Raw genomic sequence first — 19,306 nt, 5'->3', positions numbered from 1 at the left:
TTACGGATTAAACTACGAAACGATACTTTGTAGTTTTGTGTTCTCTAAATTCAATACAACTCAATTTTTTTTGTATTATTCCTTGCCAGTCGTCCCCCGCTGGTACAGAGGTAAGTCTACGGATTTACAACTTTAAAATCAGGGGTTCAATTCCCTCGTTGAACTCAGTAGATAGCCCAATGTGGCTTTACTATAAGAAAACACACACACACCCTTTACCAGTGTGAAACATTTTTTGAGTCAATTTAAAATTACGTAATTAGTAGAGATTTTTTTAATATTTTGGCAACAAATAATATTGTTTAAAAGCATATCTGAGATGTTCATTCATGTAGTACCGCCATATTTTGTTCTTAAGTACTCATCGATTACTTACCATTAACACTTCTCATAGAACTCAGTTTGAAGCTTTGCATTTCATTGGAATGCTTTTGCTCCCTAAACTTTACAAAGAATCAAGAAACAAATGTACGATGTCAACATCTTTCTATAAGTCTCATGAAAAAGGTGGCCCAAACATTTTCGCTCTTTCAGCCGTGGAGACGTCATAACGTTCGATCAATCTCACTATTAATTGGTAAAAGAACAGCCCCTAGCTGTTTTCCCTTTGTCTTACACTGGTAATCTAGATAGACGACTAGCGCAGACAGCTCTCGTGTAGCTTTCAGCGATATTCAAAACAAACAAACAGAAAAGGCAAATTATTTTGTTGACAGTTAACAATTGATACAACATAGTTCAAGCAGTTAAATCGACTGTATGCATTGTCTTATGTAACATTTACAGTACATAGTTTCTTTTCTCCTCAAATTATGTAACATTATAGGTTAACAGTACACGTAAAACTTACAGCACGTGAGTTGCTTTATTCCATTACATCAAATAACTTTATAGGTTAACAGTGTATGTAAAAATTGCAATATGTAAGTTGCGTAATACTTACAATATGACTCATATGACAGTCTTTGAAACCTATACGCTGTCCAAGCCCAGCAGCATGAAAGAGATTAGTAGTCTAAGCGTCTCTAACATCGTCATTTCTCACTTGGAACTTTATTGATTTGTAAATTTGTAACATTCTGATACCTAAATAAGTACTTTTGCTGTGTCCAGTGACATAGTGAGGTCGTCAAGGACAGAATTAAAAGAAAACATTTTTGTCTCTTATCATTATTTTTTCCAATTGCTGAAGGGTACTTCACCAATTACAATATTCAAAGTTTAAAAAAACCCTAGTTGGCTTGGGCCTTTGGATATCTAACCAATCTACTGCAACACCACTAGCTGTGTCCTAATATAAAGATATATTTGTTTAAAAGTAGTTAACAAATCCATGTACATAGAGAAAACATGTTTGACATTTTGAGATGCTTGTAGCTGCTTTATATATAGGGCCGAGTGTGGCTTACAGTTACCGTTATTGTTTCTGAATAAGATTTGGAGTCCCCTTGTTGTAAGACTGATCCACGAATTTTGGGCTCAAAGGTGTATTATTGAATGTCCATTTACATTATTTCGATCAGAGAAACCAAGGAATAGGCGATAGGTTTTGTTGACTAGTTACCTTCTGTATAGTCTGTAAGTTCGAAATTAGGGATGCCTAATACAAATAGCCTTTTGTGCAGCTTTGCTAGAATGCCTAAAACAAACAGACTTTATACTGTTTGTATCTAGTTTCTACTAAAGTTCACGTACAGTACGTTATAGTTGAAACGATTTTTGAAACGTCACTACTTTGCTACAATTAATGTTATCGCGTACTGTTTTGCCATATCTGATTACTGTAAATCTTGACACCAGCCCTACATTGTAGTTTACATTGCAAAATACTCTGTCATAACGTTTTAGTGTCCGAAACACATCTCTCTTCCTTACAAGCTTTCCACAATCCGTCAAACCAGACCACAGAAATCCACAGGCACTACTTTCGGCGACTTGACTGTTATAACTTCGTATGGAATAATGGGTACACTCATCTAATCTTTCAGCTACTTGTGGTGTGTGGTGGTTGAGCGGATTTGTCGTGGACGTAATTTGTGTTCACGTGAATTGGATCACTTTTCCAAGTGTAGATCCTTCTTGATTATATTGTGTTATTTTGACCGGCGCCACTTAATACAAAACACGTACTTTAATTACCAAGTATTAGATACAACTTGTTTCAAATCTCTTTCTGAATGACCCTCGTGCCCCAAGTATATCAGTATTCTTCTTTTTTCAGTGTCACTCAGTATGGACAGCTCCATTTTGAAATCTGTAAGTCCTATATCTTAACGCATATTTATGATGTGAGACTATTATCATTTTGCGTTGGAAAGAGCTGTTAAATACCCTTACTAAAAGCGTTCAATTTTCGGTGGCATCAGACTATTTACAAAACCTTAAACAATGTGAAAACGTAGTTCTGATACATTCCGTCCCACCGCGACTTTATATCGGTCACGGTTGTTACATGACTTGCTTATTTGATTATTCAAACTATTCTCAATAAAATGTACTCAGCCCTCCGTACAACTACAATCCTCATCCTCAACCTCTTGATTAATTACAATTAGCTCTTGATTAAATGTTAATATTAAAATTTACACTTCATCACCCTCATTATAACGAATACATTTGAGACTTATCACAATACTCATATTTCTTCTTCTTCTGACAAACGAACTCATCGGTCAAGGTTGTTATATCTGTATTTCTATTTTTATCGCTCCTCTACGTTCATCAGAACTTAGTGGCTGCATTCATAAACATAAATGTTTGGAGTAAGAACATGCGTATGAAAACGAAAATTTCAACATCCTATATCCGTTCTTCATTGAGCAAGTCAAGTCATGTCGAGGGCAAAGTAAAATTCACACTATTAATTACTGTTTTATGCTTCAATTTTCGAAAAGACTAAAAAGTTAATCTATTAGATTTTTATTTTTGAAATATTAAATTCCTCCAAAATATTAGGTTTAATGAACTTCAGAAATTTATAGGAAATCTTAAGAATTTGTTTTCATTAACAAAACAGTTGTCATCTGTTTTGTTTACTACTAAAATATTAAGTACAATGCTTGTTTGGGCGATAAAGCAGTAACAAAATATGACATGTGCACAATATTTCTGAGGGCCATGTTCTTCAAGGCTAGATCAGACCAAGCGGAAATATGTTTCAGGAATGAGAACAGTTCTTAAAGTTCAATTTAACTAGGTGTACCAGCCTACGGCATCTATCTCAAAAGCACTCAAAAACCGGTTTAAAGGCTTGTGCACAGTTGTTCAACTGTGTGTGTGTGTGTTTTAGACTGCAAAATAGCGTCCCGATTGAGTGCTCAGTCTTAGAAGGACGAGACTTAGATACACAAAGGACTTGGTTGTTGTTGCCACTACAACTTAAATAATTCTACATGTAATCGTTTTAGTCTTAAAATAAAGTTTTCCGAAAATAAAGAGAATGTACATTCGTTATTATTCGGTTTGAAATTCGCCGCCTTGTGTAACCACACCAAAAATCACGTTGAACAACTTTCTCAAGGAAAACCAGTCTAAAGTCTGTATAGCTTGGAAATGAAGTTCTACCTCCTTAACCCGATTTTGTGTGGTCTCGTTGTATTTTGGAGTTTAGTTGTTGTTGACGGTAAGAGGACATGTTTGTTGTTAAGCCTATTTATTTTATTGACTTTATTTATACGTATTTAGTCTAACACTTTATGTGTAAATTTGTAAATTAGCTTGGATCACTTTTGAATTTTCTGAATCTTACATATATCGTTTGTAATTTGTATATTCCTATATTAGTATCGTTATTTGTTGACGTTTATATTGTGAAATTTAAATAATGTATAAACACGTCGAGAACTTGACAAAATATGTATAATGTCAGAAAAATACTATTGTCGTTTTGTTAGTTATAAAGCAAATATGCTATTGCATTGCCTGTATATTATCATTGTATATCTTTTCTTCTGTAGTTTGTAACACTTCATTAGCGCGCGCATAACAATGTGTTAACTATATTCTTGACTATATGAGCTGAAGATTAAAATATCTCATAGATAAAAATAGTAAGATAAGTTTAAATACTAAAGAATTCTGCGGAAAAAATTTCCGTGTCATTTCTTAGGGTCTTTGGATTGAAATAATTTGTTGTGAACAAAGTATACACCTTTTGACCTGGGTTTGTCCTCTTTGGTGGGTTCTGGTAAGATTATGGTAATATTGACGAAAACGATTTCAGCAAAATTTCGTGCAACCTGATTTGTGGTTTGTAGTCACATGCTGTTACCTACGTCACAATTTCACCTAAATAACTTATAAACCTAAAAGGAAGTGAGTCAGAAATGTTTAGTTTTATTTTGTACGTAATAAAGAAAAAGGTGACTATCGTCTTTACTAAAAGATAAAAAGTACCTTGTGCGCTATAAGAGTGACGGTTAAATCAAACTATTCTTTCAAATATCAGTAGCCCAAGAGTTGGCGAATGGTGCTGTTTATCTATGTAAATACAGCCCTTTGTGTCGCTTTGCGCAAGTGTTCTGAAAGAAACGAGAAAACTGGGGTTAACTTTCATGCTTCTAAGTTTGCTTGAGGTTCCGACTGAAATCCGTACACAAGAAAAATATTTTAAAGCTGTTTATGAATGGGATTGTTCGAAACAAAATGAGCTTTTTAGAAACTTGATTATTAAAGCATGGGAGTTAATCTAATTCATCAGATTTCAAAGAGTTCGTTACACTTAGAAATTGGATTAGTTAAATAAGAAAAAGAAATCCGTTAATTTAACCTAAATTACCTTGCCGATGAAAACAATAACAAGAAAAACAATCATATGTGACAATATTCGCATTAAAAATATCCGAGAATAAACCCATTTTTCACATAAAGTTATTGAAAAAAATTAGCTTGGTAGATATTTTTGTTCTGAATTAAGCACAAAGCTACACAATGGGCTATCTGTGCTCTGCTCAGCACGAGTTTCGAAACCTGGTTTTTAGTGGAGAAGTCCGCAAACATACCACTGTGTCACTGGGGGGCCAAGTTTGGTAGAAACGCAGACGTTTTTTCTTTAAAGTAATCGTAGTATTTAAGTCAGCTGTATTTAATCACTATAGTGTCGTAATGCGGTGTTTGAAATCATTAGCATCTCAGTTTTCTGTGCAAAATCATCGTACCGTCTCAGTTTGGTGTGTGAAAAAAATGTGCTAGAGGTTCCATGCATCTGTTTTTATGTGTCAGTAATGTATTGTACATGATAGCGTATCGTAACAAATAGGCGTTGACTGTTCTTTATGAATAAGTGTTGCCGTTTTGATCTATATGTAACGCTGATACGCGAACTTTCTGGTTCCCCATTTCTTTTGAATAATAGTTGAATTAATACAAATAGACTAGCAACAGACTCATTCGATGGGAATCAAAGTTTAATAAAGAACAGTGGAATGACAGCAACACCAACGAACATGTGACACTTCTGTGTGCAGTAACAAACATTTAATTCTTTAACGTTTCGGATTATACATAAACCATCTTCAGCAAGCTATACTGAATATCAGCAGACGTACCTGATGTTGCTTGGGGATATAAGGGGGATATAAGAAATGACAACGAAAATGAAATGAGTACAAAATCATATTTATTTCAAAACTTTTATTATCCTGAAAACATGTCACGTACATAATCAACAGTAATACTAAACATAAAATTACTACCTCAGAGAGCCTCTGGGTAAACAATATTCCTGGTTTTGCCTTCTGGTACAAAATTACATACATGTTTTTCATTGCCTACGCGAGAGCATTCAACATAAAACTGCTAATAAGAAAAGCAAGAAACTGACTAATTTAGTCCAACCACCTTTAAATATTGTCCTTGACCCTTGTTAATGCAAAGCTAAGTTGGTTGGGGAGTTGAAGTCTTTCGAATTCAAAGGCTATGTCAGTTGCAATGAAAGTTGTACGAGGCAGAAAGACATATTCACTTTTGAAATTGTCTGTAATAATTTTAGCATTGATGACAATAGAAAGAAATTATTTTGCAATAAACCTTATACTATTGCATAACTTAAGTGGGTCCAAGTTTCTCAAAATTGGAGATTGCCAAGTTGTATTGTGAAACACCCGGGAGTTGCAGGGAATTCAATAATTCAACTGGATAGCGAATAATTTGATTAGGTTTCCAACAATGATTCAATGGATTTGTAGGACTTGTTCTGTATTGGTAGTACCTCAACAACCTGGAAGTTATTCTGTTCAACAGCATCATTTTTTTTTGTGTCCCAAAATAGCCCTCTTCCGTAGCCAGTTAATATTTTGGAAATATTAATCTATATTTGAGAACACCCTTCGTTCTAGTTCCTCTTCTGAAGTGGAAAGGATTTGTTTATTTATTTTTTTGAATTTCGCACAAAGCTACTCGAGGGCTATCTGTGCTAGCCTTTGGCAGACCATGATTCCTGCATCGTTGGTTGCCTTCCTGACCTTCATCTCGCATGAAGTAATCTGGACACGTTTGGGCTCTTTGGCAGACCATGATAGAATGATAGACTTGAATTCTGAAGACTGGCATAAATTATGCTTCCACTATATACTGTGATACACCAAAAGAAGTCATTTGAAAGCAAGAATGTATGTTGGACAGAAAGTGTTTTGATTCAGGGGCTTAACCAGACATTAAGTATTTCAGTGGCTTAGGAGAGATCTTCATAAGGCTAAAGCTTGACTTTTACATCACTACAGTACATTCCACTGGATTCTCCTTTCCTCTTTTTAGCACCACATTTTAGCAAGTAACTGAATTAGAGCATATTTGCACCCAGGACTGCTAATTTATCTCAGGTTAGTAACTTAATGCTACTCTGTTCTAGCAAGGCTTACTTCTTGTTTTTACACCAGCAGCATGTTGGACTTACCTCTGTCGCTCTTCTTTGCTGTAGTGCTTCTTTGGTGCTTGTTGCTGCAGTGAAACTTTGGTTCCTAAGTTGTTGAAATCGACGGTATTCAGGTGTTTCCTCGGGTCTTGCTACTACTGCAAGGAATATTTTGTTTCTGGACTGTCAAGATTCCAGCTCCTGTTTCCCCAGCCCTTGTAGCTGACGTGGATTCTTTGTTATTGAAACTCCTGCTGCTACAGTATTTAGTTGGCTTGTTACAGTGCCATTCTCTTTGTGGATGTCTTTGGCATGGAGAAGCTGTACTTTTCACGTTTTGGAGATGATCTGTAGGGAAAACAAATGGAAATGATGTCTGGAGTGTAAAGGAAAAAATATATATACAATATTGTTTGAAGTTAAAAAGATAGTTTCTTAGGTCAAAGGAATAAAGAATAATGAGCAGATTTAAGTTTTAAGGTTTGATTCTAATATATTTACGATTGACCTGGGCCCAAAACTATCTGCCTGTCAATGTTTAGGTTGACAAATGAAAGCGTTAAAAGGTTATTTCTGTGCATAAGCACTATCTTTGTGGGTCATACTGTAGCACATCCTTAGGAAAGTGAGTTTTTATCTTACAACTTTTGAGTTTCTTAGGTTAAAAAATTAAGGAGACAGTTCTACCTATGGGCAGATTCGCATTTAGGTGTCCGAAATCAAATATCCATATTCAACAGGAGGCAAAATTTGGCTCATGTGTCAATTTTGGTAGCAACTGGCTCAATAGTTTCGACGTTATTGGTGTTTCACACACACATAGACCGATACACAGAAAATGACTTTTATTTATAAGAGGGTATATCATAAGGGACAAAAATATATATGATTTATACTTTTTATAAAGAGTAATTAAAATACAGAAAAAAGGACGGAGCAAATTAAAAGACAAACAAATAAAAAAGAAAAATAGGATAATGCAACAATTATAACAATACACAATAGACTTAATTATAGTGAAACTGTGTTATTATTTGAAGTTGCGGGTTCATTTATAAGAGATAAACTTTCCTTAACTAAAACTTCAATACTGGATAATCCAAATGAGATGGCTTTGAAATTCGTAATCAAAATGGGGTGGTTGTGTTTTCACTATGTGTGCGAGTTCTGGAATCTGGTGGACTTGATACTTTTTACCAGTTCTGTTATCAAATCCACCAGACTTTAAATATATTTCATCCTTTTGAACTTTTGAACTTTGTAAATTTTGTACCTGATAATTTACCATGTTCAGTATAGCTTGACGGATATAGAATGCATATATTCCTAAGCGTTCAAGAATTAAATGTTTATTACTGTACACACACGTATCAAATGTTAGGTGTTGCAGCTGTTGTTATACTGTTCATCATTAATACAAATAAAACAATAAGATAAATAATCCTTGTTATAAATGAACTAAAATAAGTAAATAATACTATACTAATTACCAATCCTTCTTTTAAGGTATGATAATTAATTACAATAATTCAAGTTCGGCCACAACTCAACCGTACGTCCAAAACTGAGCCCAACCAACCGCTAAGCCCAGTTTCCTACAAATACATATACGAGAACAATAACCCACTCTTCCTAGATTATTTCAGCCAGTTTTTCCACCTTTTCTTAAATTTCCTATTCAGTATAGTCGTTGATATTATTAACCTTGTTTTTCCTGGCCCGGCATGGCCTAGCGCGTAAGGCGTGCGACTCGTAATCCGAGGGTCGCGGGTTCGCGCCCCCGTCGCGCTAAACATGCTCGCCCTCCCAGCCGTGGGGGTGTATAATGTGACGGTCAATCCCACTATTCGTTGGTAAAAGAGTAGCCCAAGAGTTGGCGGTGGGTGGTGATGACTAGTTGCCTTCCCTCTAGTCTTACACTGCTAAATTAGGGACGGCTAGCACAGATAGCCCTCGAGTAGCTTTGTGCGAAATTCCAAAACAAACAAACAAACAAACTTGTTTTTCCTTCCTTGCAGCCTTCACTAGGGACGATCACTAACCTTGAAAGTGAATTTTCTCGGGGTACTCCGTTTCGACCCACAGCAAAATTTGTTTACTTTCTGTCGGTGGATCATGTAAAGTTAAAACTAATGTTAGAACCAATATTTCGGCAATTTTTAAATCTCAGCCACAGCCTTCTTATAGTTCAACATATCTTGAGTTGTAAATCTTCAATCCAGGAGCTCGTTGCTACACTACAGCCTTGGTCGTCCCTAGCCAATCTCCAAGATGCCATTGCTAACAGCCAAGACAGCTCTCCTTCTTTACAATTCATTCTGAATCACAAATTTTCCCAAGCGTTTTTTAATGTTAACATTTATCCAAACTAAACCTACCTCAAGTATTTCGGTATATATCATACCCATCAAGTAACACCGTCATTCTTTCCCAGCAGAACCAAACCTTAGTGCCACGAACAGGGCTCAAGAAAAACTGAAGTTACTGAGCGCCCCCTTGTGAGATACAAAACCAAAACTACTGCTAAGATAAATAAATAATATGCCTGTCAAATACAAACCAGTATAATGGGTTTTGATATTATAAAATAAGCCTTGTCGGTGTTGGATATGGTAGATATAGATGTTTGTTTGAATTTCGCACAAAGCTACTCGAGGGCTATCTGTGCTAACCGTCCCTAATTTAGCAGTGTAAGACTAGAGGGAAGGCAACTAGTCATCACCACCCACCGCCAACTCTTGGGCTACTCTTTTACCAACGAATAGTGGGGTTGACCGTCACATTATACACCCCCACGGCTGGGAGGGTGAGCATGTTTTAGCGCGACGCGGGCGCGAACCCGCGACCCTCGGATTATGAGTCGCACGCCTTACGCGCTCGGCCATGCCAGGCCGGTAGATATAGAGCTGTTGAAAATTACAATATACCATTCTTTGTTTTCATTCATAAGTTTTTAAGACTTAAGTCGAACTTTGTTTATTTTTATTGAAATAAGGAAATACCAAACAGATAAGAGAAAATTTTCAGTAAACTACTGCGTTTTATACATGTGACAAATATAAGTCATATATATCAATTCTAGAAGACTCCGGTCAAAAATCACTAAGAAACAATATATATTTCATCTAGAAAAAAATTGGAAAATCTAGTTAATAGTTTAACACTACAAGTGAAAAAAAAGCACTTTCATATGTTTCATACGCACTCATTCGTTTTTTTAATAGATGAACGTATTTTAAATTAAACTCAAACCACTTTAACTAAGTATACGTTACATGTGTAGTAATAATGTAATCAAAATATCTTATTTCTTGACAGGTCGGTTTAAACGATGTTTCACGTGCAGGTCACGTGGTGACTTTGGGGACTGCAAGGATCCTTTTCTACTCAATAGTACGACGGTGGAGAAGTTATCAGGTGTTGAAGCCTCACCATGCGCCTCAGGATGGTGTGCCAAGGTAGTTGAAGGAGAAGACAGCGGTTAGTAACATAAAATCTTGAACGTCATAGTGTGGGCAGTTTATGAGTTTAGTTATATTAGATATATTCTGTACAAAACGTTTGTATCTGTTGAAACTGTAAACATTTGATATGTTGAAGTCCATGTATACATATCTGTTTAAAATAATGGTTACGGTGCAATTTTAATGTTAAAATAAAATATATTTCAAAATAACGTTACATGTTTTTCAAACATAAGAATGCAAACTCTCCTAAAGATTTCGTCCCATAACTTTGGTTTTGTTATGTCTTAGATGTGTTTGGAAAATCTTCTGATAGATAAAACAGCCAGGTCCCAATCTACATAGTACGTTTTAAACAGAAATAATCAGACCAATACTAATGATATAAAAGCCCATTTTTACGCATCAACAAAATAATGTTGTACCTTTAGCATCTTAGTTTTTTTAAACAGAAATTGGTCTTCAAAGTTTCCAGACCATCAATAGATTCCCAAATACGTAATGCCAGTCATCGTGAGCTATTTATCTCCTGAAACTGGCAGTTGCCCATATGAAGTTGATTTAAATTCAAATAGAGGAAAATAGTGCATTAACTCTTCTCCAGAGGCAGTGATGACAGAATAAAGATTATTTTGCTTGGTAGACATCTTTTGAAAATCATTTTTGTATACAAAAGGTATCATTTGTAAGGTAGAGAACGAAAAGGGCGGTCTATTCTCTTCAAGCTCAGAAGGAATTCATAATTGCAGATTTTTTTAATCATTTCTAGTCAGGATCTGTTAACACATATGCAAATATTATATCATAAAGTAGGGTCCCTAGCTAAATTGAGGGGGGTGGAGATCCACGTGAGGTCAATCTTATTTGGTCCTTCTTTCTCCATCAACTATTTTGTAAATTGATCCCCCAGCGTGTACAACATTTCTATCAAATGAACATATTATCTCTCGGGTTTCCTAACATGTAATTAAGTCTAACAAAAATTACGAAGTGGCGTTTAAGAAAACAGTTCGTTATTGTGCGAATGCGCAATAAGCAGTATTTATGTGACGTGTATTGAAATAATGTAGTTTTGAAAACTAACATATTGTTTTTTACATGAAAATGAGTGATTTACCTCATATTTTTAAGTTTTTGAAAACCCACTGCTCAGCATTTCTATCACACAATACTTATTCTCATGAAATATATATATATTTCAGAAAACTACTTCACAGTCCTTTAATTCCACGTTTTAAGGACATGCGAGACTAATAAGATGTAGTCCCTACTAGTTTTAAATTATTACTGTTGGAAAATCCATATGAGTAGATATTCACCGGCATTATTTATGCATTCATACTTGTGTCATTAGGACTCACCTAAAAATAACTGTAAATACCGTGTATATCGAAACGTACTTCTAGCCAATTCTTCCGAACGGTTGTTCACTCTAATGGTTTATTAGAAAACATGTTACTCTTTGAAGACGTATATTTGCAAAACTGCTAAATGCAACCACATGCAACTTGAAAAAAATTCTTAAGTTCATGACTGTGAAGCTTATTTAATATTATTTCATCTATTTTTCACCACAGAGCATCAAACAGAAACCAGTTATACTGGTTAATGCATAACTCCATTAAGTTTTCACCCGTAACACCAGAAGAGGCATTACTATATTAGACTAGTTTTCTTACATCATTACTGTTCCAGTAAGTCATTCAAAAATATTTTGAGGTTTTACTTCATTCAAACGCAGTATGAAATATAATTGTTTACCTAATATTCCACCAGAAGAGCCTTATAAAAAATTATATAATTCAGCAATACACGGCATGTTAAGAGTTGCGAGCTTAGAAGATTGCTTAAGCTAGTACGAGCTCTTTACCTCTTCCCCGTATGAGAGTAAGTTCTGCTGCTTGTGATTTAAAATAGAGGGAAAAAATCAGTGTGTTTATGATCTAATAAATAATTTCAGTACCTGAGAGTGCACTAGCATTTTTTATGTAGGAATGCAAGGATGCCGATATTAAAGCATCACAAAATTCATCTGGACATCAATGAGTACAGGTCATTGGAAGCTAGATATGAAGAGTCTCTTGGCATAGTCGCTCTCTTTCCGTTGTATACATACCGCTTTTCAGCTATCCAGAGTACCCCACGTCAAAAACCGGTGCATTGCTAAACCTGAGATATCTTATTTTCTTTAACAAATCTCGCATCTACCTAGCTCTAGCAGTAATTATAATTTTATCATCATTTGATAGAGCAAAACAGTCTTTATGTTTTTGGACTATCTATTTTATTATTATGAATACAACCGTATAACCTGTCAAGAGATAGGTCCACCTTTCGAAAGTCCTCGGATTATTGGGTTTTTATTTACTTCTATCAAGAGTTCTTGAACTTACGTGTTTCTCTAACATCATGAATATCTTATTAATATTTTATAAAAAGTATATAAAGCTTTAAAAAACACGCTGTATAATCTAGTAATCTATTTTATAAAAAAGTAAACAAACAAATATAAAGGGCCCGGCATGGCCAAGCGTGTTAAGGCGTGTGACTCGTAATCTGAGGGTCGCGGGTTCGCAGCCCCTTCGCGCCAAATATGCTCGCCCTTTCAGGCGTGAGGGCGTTATAATGGTACGGTCAATCCCACTATTCGTTGGCAAAAGAGTAGCCCAAGAGTTGGCGGTGGGTGGTGATGACTAACTGCCTTCCCTCTAGTCTTACACCCCTAAATTAGGGACGGTTAGCGCAGATAGCCCTTGAATAGTTTTGTGCGAAATTAAAAAAAAAAACAAACAAATATAAGAAAAAATATTGCTAAATAAAAAAGATTCGAGAATTTATTAATACTGTGGTAACCTTAAGGACTGAATTACGATAAACAGTGTTAGAATTATGTTGGAATATGCTCTTTATAACAGTTTTTTTGACAGGATAATAACAGTTAACGCAAATATCTGATAGAACGGTTTTGAAGAGTATTCACGGAGCTCTACAAGTCCGAAAGTGAACTAAAAAATCGTGGGTCTTATTTTTTAACAGGTAGAATGTTCAGTGTTGCAAAGGTAGGAAGACTGGCAAGAGTGTCTTTACCTGAAAAAGGAAACAGCATTAAAGTTGTTGGTGACTTCTGACAAAAACTTTTGACAGTTTGACTGTGCTCAAGACTGTTTATTTGTTCACAATATTACAAATAGTATACACAGAAAACAGTAAAACATGAAACTTAATTTCTGTTACTTTTAGTCTGCATTATAATGTTTGTCTTGTATGAAGTGGTTTTGGTCATATTTGACCTATACTGAGGAGCACAAAATATCGTGAAGCCTGATAGTTTTATTTAGATCTAAATCATAATTCTAAAAAATTACAGAATTTTGTATTTATATAACTATCTATCTGACATCTCATTCCACCTTCAGTTTTTGTTTATTACCATCACAAGTGTACAGAAGAGACTTACCGCTTAATAAAAGAAAACTATGTAGGGTTGGCTACTGAACTTGAAGAAAATAACCAAACAAGATAGAGACAGAAGTGGACACATCACTTGATTGGCTAATGATCACATAGCAGACTAAGCTTTCTCGACTTTACATGGATAATAAAATTCTCGAATAATTCCGTATTTCTCGCAATGATACTTGAAGCAGAAGCATAAAACAGAAACGTGTATTTGTAATTAATTGATTAATCTTGTAATTGTCGAGACACTGATTTCTTGAAACTAATTCGCTTGGGTAATTAATGAAACATTTTCGTATTCGTAAACCATTATATCATACAAGTCCCTCCTTTTGGCTTAGCGATAAGTCTCATGTCTTATAATGCAAAACATCTGGTTTCGATATTGGGAGTGAATACAGTAATACATTGCAGTTTTGTATTGGACCTTAAATGTTTGTCGTGTATAAGCACACAAATGTTAATAAATGTTTTACACTGAGAAATGGGCTTGCCTTGATTTTGTTTTGTTTTATACTTGACAATTGTTAGCCTTTTTATTTATAACCAGAGGTAATTTTACTCTATTTTATCATAGTATTTTAAGTGAACCTATTTCAAACCACGCAGTAAGAGCAGGTTGTATTGACATACGCTGGTTTAGAGCGCCACCCTTTATTGTTAATTTTTGAGTAATTACACATCAGAGTCATACCTGATATGATGTCTTCCGGTAATCAATGGATCCAGTTTTTACTAGTACACACATTTTATCGTTCACATCCTTCAACTCTGTTCTGATTTTAAATGTACTTTTTGTAATCAGCCTGTTCATTCACATATACATGTGATAGATAAAACATCTTCTCAGATACAGCCCAAAATAAAAAATGTTGCACAAGAAACATATAGAAATAAGATTATGATACAAACTGGAATGTATGAAGAGAACAATGTATCTCAGAAAGACATCTCGGAAATGAGATCATAGAGTTTTAAGGTTGTACCATTTATCAGCTTTAACCTCTGTTCTTATGTCTCGTATGCGATACGGGTTCAGATAGGCAACTTTTCCCACAACGTCACACATCCAAACCAAAACTACTGTTTGCCGTCTTCAGTCAGATACAGTAACATAGAGTAACTACTACATGTGCATAAGAACGAACTATATTTACCTTTTTTGCGTTATCTATCAACAGTAGAGATTATTCGGAGTTTGATGTTGCAAGATAAACGGACTGAATCTTAAATTGCAGACTTGTTATTTTAAAACGAATACAAACTTTAGTGGAATCATTCAGTTGTTTTGAATAAAATTACCTAAATCTTTACGAAATCACTGAGATTAAGGATTATTGATTAATTTTTTGTATGCTTTTTAAATTTATTAGTTGTTTGTGCAGTGTCTCTTTTCCCCTTTTACTAATACATAAATTGTGACTTGGTATTAAACTAATTTAATTTGAAAAATATATCAACTCACTAAGTTATGCAATTAAAGAAGGCAGTATTTTAATTTGTTTTATTAATTGTACTATGATTTTTTAAATTAGATTTCGACGTTGCAACTGAACGTTTGTGCTTGCAAAGACCACCACAAGATGGCGAAGAGAGATGTGACGACACAATTTACGAAGATCGACGAGTTTTTATGTGTTTTTGTCGGGGAGACTTGTGTAATAGTGGAATAGCAATAACAATGGAAATAATGGTTCAGGCGTCTGTGTTCCTAACAATCATCACCTGGTGGAAGATAACGAATTTAATCACCATATGAGCTCAACAATATTATTTCGAGACGGAGAGCTTTTTCAATAACTTTACACTATTTAATCAAATTAAGTTTCTTTCTTTTTTATCTTTAAAAGTCTAATATACGAAAGCGGTCAGTATTTTTGTAGTTTAGAATAGGTACTCTAATTGAGATTAGCATGCTTTGTTTCTGTCCTGTTTTATTAATTGTGTGCGCTATACTGAACATATTGGAGTTTTTATTTCCACAGAACATTTTTCTTATATTTTATTGCACTCCAACTCAGAAATAGTTTACTGTTACTAATTGACAAGGCAATATGACATAAAATCGGAAAGTAAGGTGTAATGATGTATTTAAATAATTGGAAATTATTTGCTTCACTAGCGTAAGAAGCTATTTCTTATTGAATGTCCAGAAATTACGAAGTGTGTTTCAGTAAAATTCCTTTATAAATCTATAGCTAAACCGAGACGAAATTAAGGGTTAAGGGCGATTGGAAGATATGCGATAGATGTACAAAACAACAACAGAAAAGAGGAAGGGTACTATTATTACACATTGAAGAATTTCAATATTCTAGGTTTATTTTACATGCAAACAGCGTGTAATTTTCAAGATTCTGTGACAGTGGTAAATCGTTATAGAAATGAATATCAAGATATATATATATCACAATGTTCTGTATTATTAAAAAGTGTAATTATGAATAAAGTTTGTCTCCAGCAGAAAAATCACTCTTCCTAATAGGTATCTGAACATTGGGGGTCCTATTTACTGGACAATCTGGGCAATTGCCTGGGTTCCCACACATGGAAGGGCTCCCGATGCTATGCCTTTTAATCTAATCATGAGTTTTCTTATCATTATGGGGCTACATTTATTGAATTATGTCCGGGGAACCAGAACGACTAAGGTCGCCCCTGTGTCTGAACACAACACCTTTCAGTATGTAATATTATGCTTATTTACTTCTAAAGCAAGAAAATCAACTGCCAAGGTTTATCTGATTAAATAGTTTTAGAAACTTTTCAAGAGTTATACCGCGTGTTGTTTAAACAGTTGACTACAGTTAGCTCAGTATAAATTTAATAACGACAGTTGCATTGTTAACATTTTTTTAATAATTTGCTTACACTCATTTCTTTTTACCCAGTAAGCATGTTTCAGTTTGACAATGGCTTGAGGGTTCTTAAGAAAGCATCACTTTTCACTCGCTATACTAAGAACGCCATACTTTGTTTTTTCTTGACTCCTTAACTTACTACGCTAAAATGCGGAATTTGATTTTTTGTGATGGACATAGGGCAGATAGCCTATTGCGTAGCTTTGCGCTACCTCTCCAACCCTCCAAAAATACTGCTAAAAATATTATTTGTTGAAACTGAGTTTGCTTCTCCTACTTTGTGTTTTTTGTAAAGATATTAAAAGTTACCTTAAGAGCCTAGTAAATAGGGTATTCGACTTAGAGTCTGCGTATTGCGGGTTCGATTACTTATTACACCGAACATGCTAGCTCTTCTAGGCGTGGGAGCGTTACTATGCGACGATCAATCCTACTATACGTTGGTAAAAGAGTTGGCGATGGGTGGCGTTGACTACTTCTCGTCCCTCTAGTCTATCGCTGTTAAATTATTAAATTAAGGGCGATTAACGTAGATATCCCTCGTGTAGTTTTACACGAAATTCAAAACAAAATTTAGTTTCTTGAAGAACTATAATATTAAAAGGAGAAAAATTTAACTCCTTAACAAAAATTATGTATGCATATATTGTTGGTTGACATTGAAGTAATATTTTTGTAATTTCTACTAGTATCTGTACTTGATGGGAAGAATGAATTAATGTAAGTTATTCAGAGACAATTTTTTTCGTTTTTTTAAACAGAATTTATTTAAAATACATTATTGACTGAAGTTATTGTGGCTTCCAAATGAATCATGAAGTAAAGTTCTATAGTTGAAGTCAGAAAAATTAATTTTCATTGGTTACTATCCCTTGTTTTACTTCAATAGGATTTCTTGTCATCACGAATTGTTCCGAAGAGTTTCATACAGATTTGATTTTGACTGATGTTACGTTTATCTGAGAAACTAATGACAGAATATCGGTATAATCTGCTAATGTGCGGCGTGATTTGGTTACGCATTTTTAGTTTTTTATATCCCTAATTGGCCCGGCATGGCCAAGTGTGTTAAGGCGTTCGAGTCGTAATCCGAGGGTCACGGGTTCGCATCCCCGTCGCGCCAAACATGCTAGCCCTTTCAGCCGTGAGGATGTTATAATGTGCCCAAGAGTTGGCGGTGGGCGGTGATGACTAGCTGCTTTCCCTCTCGTCTTACACTGCTAAATTAGGGACGGCTAGCGCAGATAGCCCTCGAGTAGCTTTGCGCGAAATTCAAAACAAACAAACAATATATCCCCAATAGCTTATGATTTTGCATAAACTATAAAAAAAAAAAAAAGCGTGTGCCTAAATAAATCTCTATAATAACTTACTAGTGAAAATAAACAAGATTGTATATATTCACGTTTCGTGCATTTATAAGCTTTCGGGATAAAATAGTGATTGCTATATATTATGTGTTCTTTTATCAATAACGTTTTACATTCCTATAATTTTCTTTACACCTATTGTTGGTTATAAACTTATAATTTCAAAAAATGTTTGTAGTAACCAGATTATTGAATATTATTTGTATTGTTGGCTCACGTAACTGTGACAAGACTAAATATTTCGAGTTGTGTTTGGTGATACGCCCGAAAACGTCTTTAAGAGAGAGAGAGTACCTAATGGATGTTTCAATGCAACTTAAACATTATAGTTAAGTTTTGTGTGTTGATTTGTAATATTCATTATTGGTAGTCAGCAATATTGAATTGTATTATTTTTGCTCTAATTACTTTTTTAGTTTTGATCAGGTCTTCCAAGAGATACAAACAAGATGAGAGTTAAAATTTTTCATTTCTATATCATCTAGTAAAACTGCGCTTTTCAAGTAATCTATATACATATTTCAGGATACAATGTCTCATAATTATACAAAAGTTAAATGCTGTTGGTGAACACTACCAATAAAATAGGTTTTATTCTTATACATATTATTCAACTTCAATCTGACAGTTTGACTCATTGAAACATCTTGTTTCTAATTCTGATATGGGTCGTAAAATAGGATTGGTATTATTTCTATTATATGTTAGCAACTTTCACTAAAGCGTACTGACGTAAGATTTACAATATCCCAATAAATGGGCTTATCGTAGATGGAAAATCGCCGTAGTCAGAACTTATATTCTACTGAGGTTGAAATTAGGTTTCAATCTTTAATTTCCAATTATATATGTGCTTATGTGTAACTGAATGAAGTAAAAAAACAAACAAAGAACAACAGAGGTTATGTTCTCATAACTATTCTTCTCCTCACCTGCTTGTAGCACAGCGGCATGTGTGCGGACTTACTAAAAAACCAGCTATCGATACTCATGGTTGTCACAGATAGCCCATTGCGTAGCTTTGTGCTTATCTTAAAACAAACGATTCATAGCTAGTCATACCGACAACATTCATGTTATTTATCAACAAATAAAAATTAAGTATTTTACTTTTTTATTTCCAAAATAAAAAAATGAAGTCTTACATTTATTCTACGGTTTCAAGAAAGATAATTAAACTGTTAGTCTCGCTTTGAATTTAATTTTGTATTTTTTTCTATCTTTAAATTACAAAACTTTGAAGAAAAATGTTTTCATACACCTTAGCGTGTAATTTCGAAAACAGTATTGAATTTACTGTTC

At 34.5% G+C, this 19,306-nt stretch overlaps 1 protein-coding gene across 1 annotated transcript; it reads left to right on the top strand.

Annotated features, from left to right (window-relative positions):
- Nucleotides 1–3,293: 3,293 nt before the first annotated feature.
- LOC143235010 (UPAR/Ly6 domain-containing protein rtv-like) lies at nucleotides 3,294–16,242 on the top strand. Its single transcript, XM_076472714.1, has 3 exons — nucleotides 3,294–3,622; nucleotides 10,169–10,330; nucleotides 15,309–16,242. The coding sequence occupies exons 1-3, from the start codon at nucleotides 3,553–3,555 to the stop codon at nucleotides 15,530–15,532; spliced, it is 456 nt and encodes a 151-aa protein (XP_076328829.1). The 5' UTR covers nucleotides 3,294–3,552; the 3' UTR covers nucleotides 15,533–16,242.
- Nucleotides 16,243–19,306: the final 3,064 nt, after the last annotated feature.

Source organism: Tachypleus tridentatus, chromosome 12, assembly GCF_004210375.1.
Source record: "Tachypleus tridentatus isolate NWPU-2018 chromosome 12, ASM421037v1, whole genome shotgun sequence".
NCBI classification, from domain to species: Eukaryota; Metazoa; Arthropoda; class Merostomata; order Xiphosura; family Limulidae; genus Tachypleus; species Tachypleus tridentatus.
This window is presented reverse-complemented; position numbering and strand designations above follow the sequence as displayed.

Bases quoted from the DNA above. Each gene is read 5' to 3' on its own strand.
- LOC143235010 (XM_076472714.1), top strand. From the start codon at position 3,553: ATGAAGTTCTACCTCCTTAACCCGATTTTGTGTGGTCTCGTTGTATTT. The intron at 3,623-10,168 runs GTAAGAGGACAT...ATTTCTTGACAG, and splicing joins GAGTTTAGTTGTTGTTGACG to GTCGGTTTAAACGATGTTTC. The intron at 10,331-15,308 runs GTTAGTAACATA...TTTTTAAATTAG, and splicing joins AGTTGAAGGAGAAGACAGCG to ATTTCGACGTTGCAACTGAA.